The sequence below is a fragment of the Pinus tabuliformis genome, chromosome 8, assembly GCF_031772625.1.
Source record: "Pinus tabuliformis cultivar Carrire ecotype Pingquan chromosome 8, CPIR1, whole genome shotgun sequence".
Lineage (NCBI taxonomy): Eukaryota > Viridiplantae > Streptophyta > Pinopsida > Pinales > Pinaceae > Pinus > Pinus tabuliformis.
Genome location: NC_142294.1, coordinates 800337002 through 800340889, shown reverse-complemented (window position 1 = coordinate 800340889; position 3888 = coordinate 800337002). Strand labels below are relative to the sequence as shown.

Below are 3888 nucleotides of genomic sequence, written 5' to 3'. Positions count from 1 at the left end.
TGATAATTAAATTTAAATTATAACAATCCTATTCCAAAATAAGTATGTTTATCAACATAATTAAAAATTTATTGAAATTTTATTATACATATACATATAATTTACTACACAATTTTAAATTATATTTATATAATATTAAATTAAAAAAATTATAATCAAATAAATTAGGTAAATATTAAAACATTTTAATTATTTTTAAATTAAAAAATTATTATGATCCTAAATAATTTTTTATATTTATTTGTATCTAATTTTTTTATAACCCGTTGTAATTAATTTTCCTTAACTCCTAAAAATCTTCTCATATGATAAATTTTCCGTGCTATGAAACTCCTCAACGGGTGTTTTAAAAATTGCTTATTATCATTTAAATAGTTCCTTTTAAAAATAATTGATAACAATTATAGAGTCTTTTAAAATAATTAATTAGAATGTTTTAAAATACAAAAAATTAACTGAAACACCCTTTTCCTGTCTTTTAGATTTAAAATTTAAGCCGGCAATAAATCATATTATAACTGTGGAAGATAGTACAAACTTGGCTCATGTAAAACCAGGTCCCTTATTAGTCTCTGCATGGGACTAATAGCGATCAATCGATCGTTGACCATACATCAACCGGTCTTTTGACCAAAAAAATTTGTGCACTATCAAAGTTTAACCAAAGTTTATCTATGCAAATATCGGTGTAAGAAATTTATAACCAAAGTTGAGAATTGGAGGTCTTATTGCACGCTTCACGTGCCCCGATGTTATTTCAGCGGGGACAAAATATTTTACCGTAAGTTGTATGTTCAGGGTGTGCATGTTCTTCTCCGTGCCCTGCATGAGTGCCTTGCATGCAGCCAGTGCCAGACATCTCTCGCTCAGGCTATCAATTTTCCGGTAAACAGTTTGAAGGGAAAAACAGGGAACGGGAAATATTTGGAGCTGAATGTCTGGTATTATGTATTTTTCCCTTGCAAGCCGTTGATACTGGGACTGATCCAATTGTTCCTGTCCATCATGTGGTAGCCGAGGTTCCATCCATGGCAGCCTAGGATGTTCCGCGTAATGTCATCATGGTGGGCGAAGGGAAGCTCGTGTTCCATGACTTTCTTAGCATGAGCTTCCTCAGCAGCGAATCATGGGGTGCTACTGCTACAGCTAGACATGAGGAGGCCTCCAGGAGCATAGGCGTCGTAGACAGAATTGACCATGGATCCTCCTCAGCAGGTAGCAGGCTTCTCTCACGGCATCTCGGTTTAGCAGTAGCAACAGCTGTTCCTTGTTCTTCAGATCCAGGATCAGGTTAATCTTTACTTCTCATCTTAGCAAGAGGTTTTCTTTTGGTTTCTTGTTTTTATCTGATTAAAGAATGTAAAATGATGGTGTGTTTCGCAGAGAGGATGTCGTGTGGAAAGTGGGAAGGCATACATGGCGGCATGGGTGCTTTGGACAGCAACAGATCGGTAGCAGGAGGGAAGAAGAGGGAAACTTCCACTTCGAGCCTTAGAGAGTCCTTGCAGGATACTTCAGAGAGTTCGCGTGGAATTAAGGTAGCGGAAACCCTTATCTCTCAGCGCTACTAATGGCTAGGAACAGAGTTAGAGCTTTTGTTTATTTTACCTGTAATAGAAACTTTGCCAATCTAGAAACTGTCTTTGTGGTGTAAGCCCCCTTTGTTGATGCCGTAGCATCTCTGTAGCGCAGTACTAACATCACCTTTTGTGACCCCAAGTTGATGCAATTGATCTTCTTTCACTCCAATACTAACATCACCTTTGGTGTTTCCAGGTTGATTCTATGGTATTTTCTCACTTTAGTACCAAAGGCCACTCCACTACTAAGATTACCTTGCCTTTGGTGTTTTCCAGGTTGATTCTATGGTATCCTCCTCACTTTAGTTTAGTACTAAAGACCACTCCAGTACTAAGATTACCTTTTACGTTTGGTATTTTCAGGTTGATTCTATGGCATTCTCCCGCATTATAGTACAAAAGACCCTTTTGTTGTTATGCTTCATGGCTTTCTTTGGCTTGTGGTTATTATCTTTTATAATCTGTTCACAATTGTTATTATTACAGTGGTATATATTTATCATGGAATTTCATATCCTATTAACTGTTACTTAGGCCAATTTGGCTGGTCGAACATGTATTCGGCCTCTTTGATGATGGAGAGAAACCAACTAATAAAGGTCAAACAACTCCCCTAACATTTAAACACAAAGGCTCTACACCTGCTGATGTTTGGACCTGGGCTGTTTACATGGACCAACAGCCCACTAAATCTCAACCACTAAATCACAACACTGGTATTGTTATGAATAAATATACTGCAACATGGTTATTTTATAAATGCGGCATTGGTTAACTAACAGGGTTCCATTCTTTATGTCATTCGCCCCGTTTTAAAGGAACAAGGCCCAAGTGTAAGTCTTGCACTGTTTTGTTAGAATAGTTAACTCTCAGCTCTGGCACTTGAATAATATGATGAAAAAAAAGAAGAAAAAAGAAAATACCACCACCATCCACCTTTTTCTATTTTCTGTGACTTGTGCAATTCCTTCTAGATTGCTTTCTGTTTCCCTTATTGTTCGTTATTTGAAAATCCCTACTAGATGTCAAGGTTTGAGTCCAAAGATGACAGAAGAGGAAGGCACCATGATGATGATGTTCTTCTGGGCATGCAGCCACCAAGGCCAACAGCCACATGCCAAACATCAACGAGGCCATCAATGGGTGCGAATGCTGATTTTATGGCTTCAAAGAAATGGGAACGCCCTGCCTTTATGAATTCAGGATCAGCTGTATATAGTCCTTCACGTCTCACTCATCTTGGAAGCTATCAGAACAAGACCTCTGCAAATTTGTCCAGGGAAAATACGGTAGTGCTTGCGCTCGTTTCTCAGACCCCAGCAGATGAAGGTTCTCGAACAGGTCTTAAAGGTTCCAGTTTGGAAAACCTCATGAACAATGGTCCAAGTGCACCAGCTGCCAGAAACACAAGTGGGCAAAGTCTTTCTGCCGGTAGTTCAAAATTCTTGCCTGGGAATGGTGTTCAAGAATCCAGCATTCCAGCTAGGTAAGTGCATACTGGTAATTTAGACAACTTAATGTGCATATAGGGGGATGGTAAACATTGGAGATTTTCTCTACATAAGTTAAGCTTGACAAGATTTAGCTTAGATCATGGCAATATATTTAACTGTGGCTGCATCTTGACTGCTTGTTTCATTTTTTCAGCCCAAAATGTGTAACATCAGCTAGTCGCCAGTTGACAATATTCTATGCTGGGCAAGCTCATGTTTTTTATGACATCCATCCTACGAAGGTAAGCAAGCTATGTTGATTAGTACTTTTTATTTTTGATTCTTTAGGTTTGTTTCCAAAGAACTAGGCCTTGACATCTTTTCATTATCCATACTTTGTTTGGTCATGTTTGTTGCATCTTTCTAATTTGATACTGTTTTTGTTTGCCTCGGAAAAATCTTATAATACTCTTTGCTAGGCTTATGTTTTACGCTACTTATTGGGGTGTCTGTGTGGAAGGCGAACTGTCCAACATCTGCCATGATGCACAAAAATGGCATAAATTATGTGGATTTTGCAGTAAAACCACTGCTGTTTAGAAGTGCCTGTTTGTTTAAGAGAGTACCGTAATTAAGTTAGAGCCACAGTGCATGTACCTTTGGATCATATCTAGATACGAACAAAATCACTCTCAATTGTGAAATGCTACAGCACTAATAAAATGCCTTGTGCTTGTCTATAGGTTACAGAAACAGTTTGAAGGGAAAAACAGGGAACGAGAAATATTTGGAGCTGAATGTTTGGTATTATGTATTCTTCCCTTGTAAACTGTTGATATTGGGACTGATCTAATTGTTCCTGTCCATCATGTGGT

The 3888-nt window shown here is 37.9% G+C and overlaps 1 protein-coding gene across 1 annotated transcript; it reads left to right on the top strand.

Moving 5' to 3' along the window:
- Positions 1-1058: 1058 nt before the first annotated feature.
- Positions 1059-3644, top strand: LOC149237994 (uncharacterized). Its single transcript, XM_089369442.1, has 5 exons — positions 1059-1290; positions 1384-1538; positions 2675-3066; positions 3228-3315; positions 3534-3644. The coding sequence occupies exons 1-5, from the start codon at positions 1062-1064 to the stop codon at positions 3642-3644; spliced, it is 975 nt and encodes a 324-aa protein (XP_089225568.1). The 5' UTR covers positions 1059-1061.
- The last annotated feature ends 244 nt before the right edge of the window (positions 3645-3888 follow it).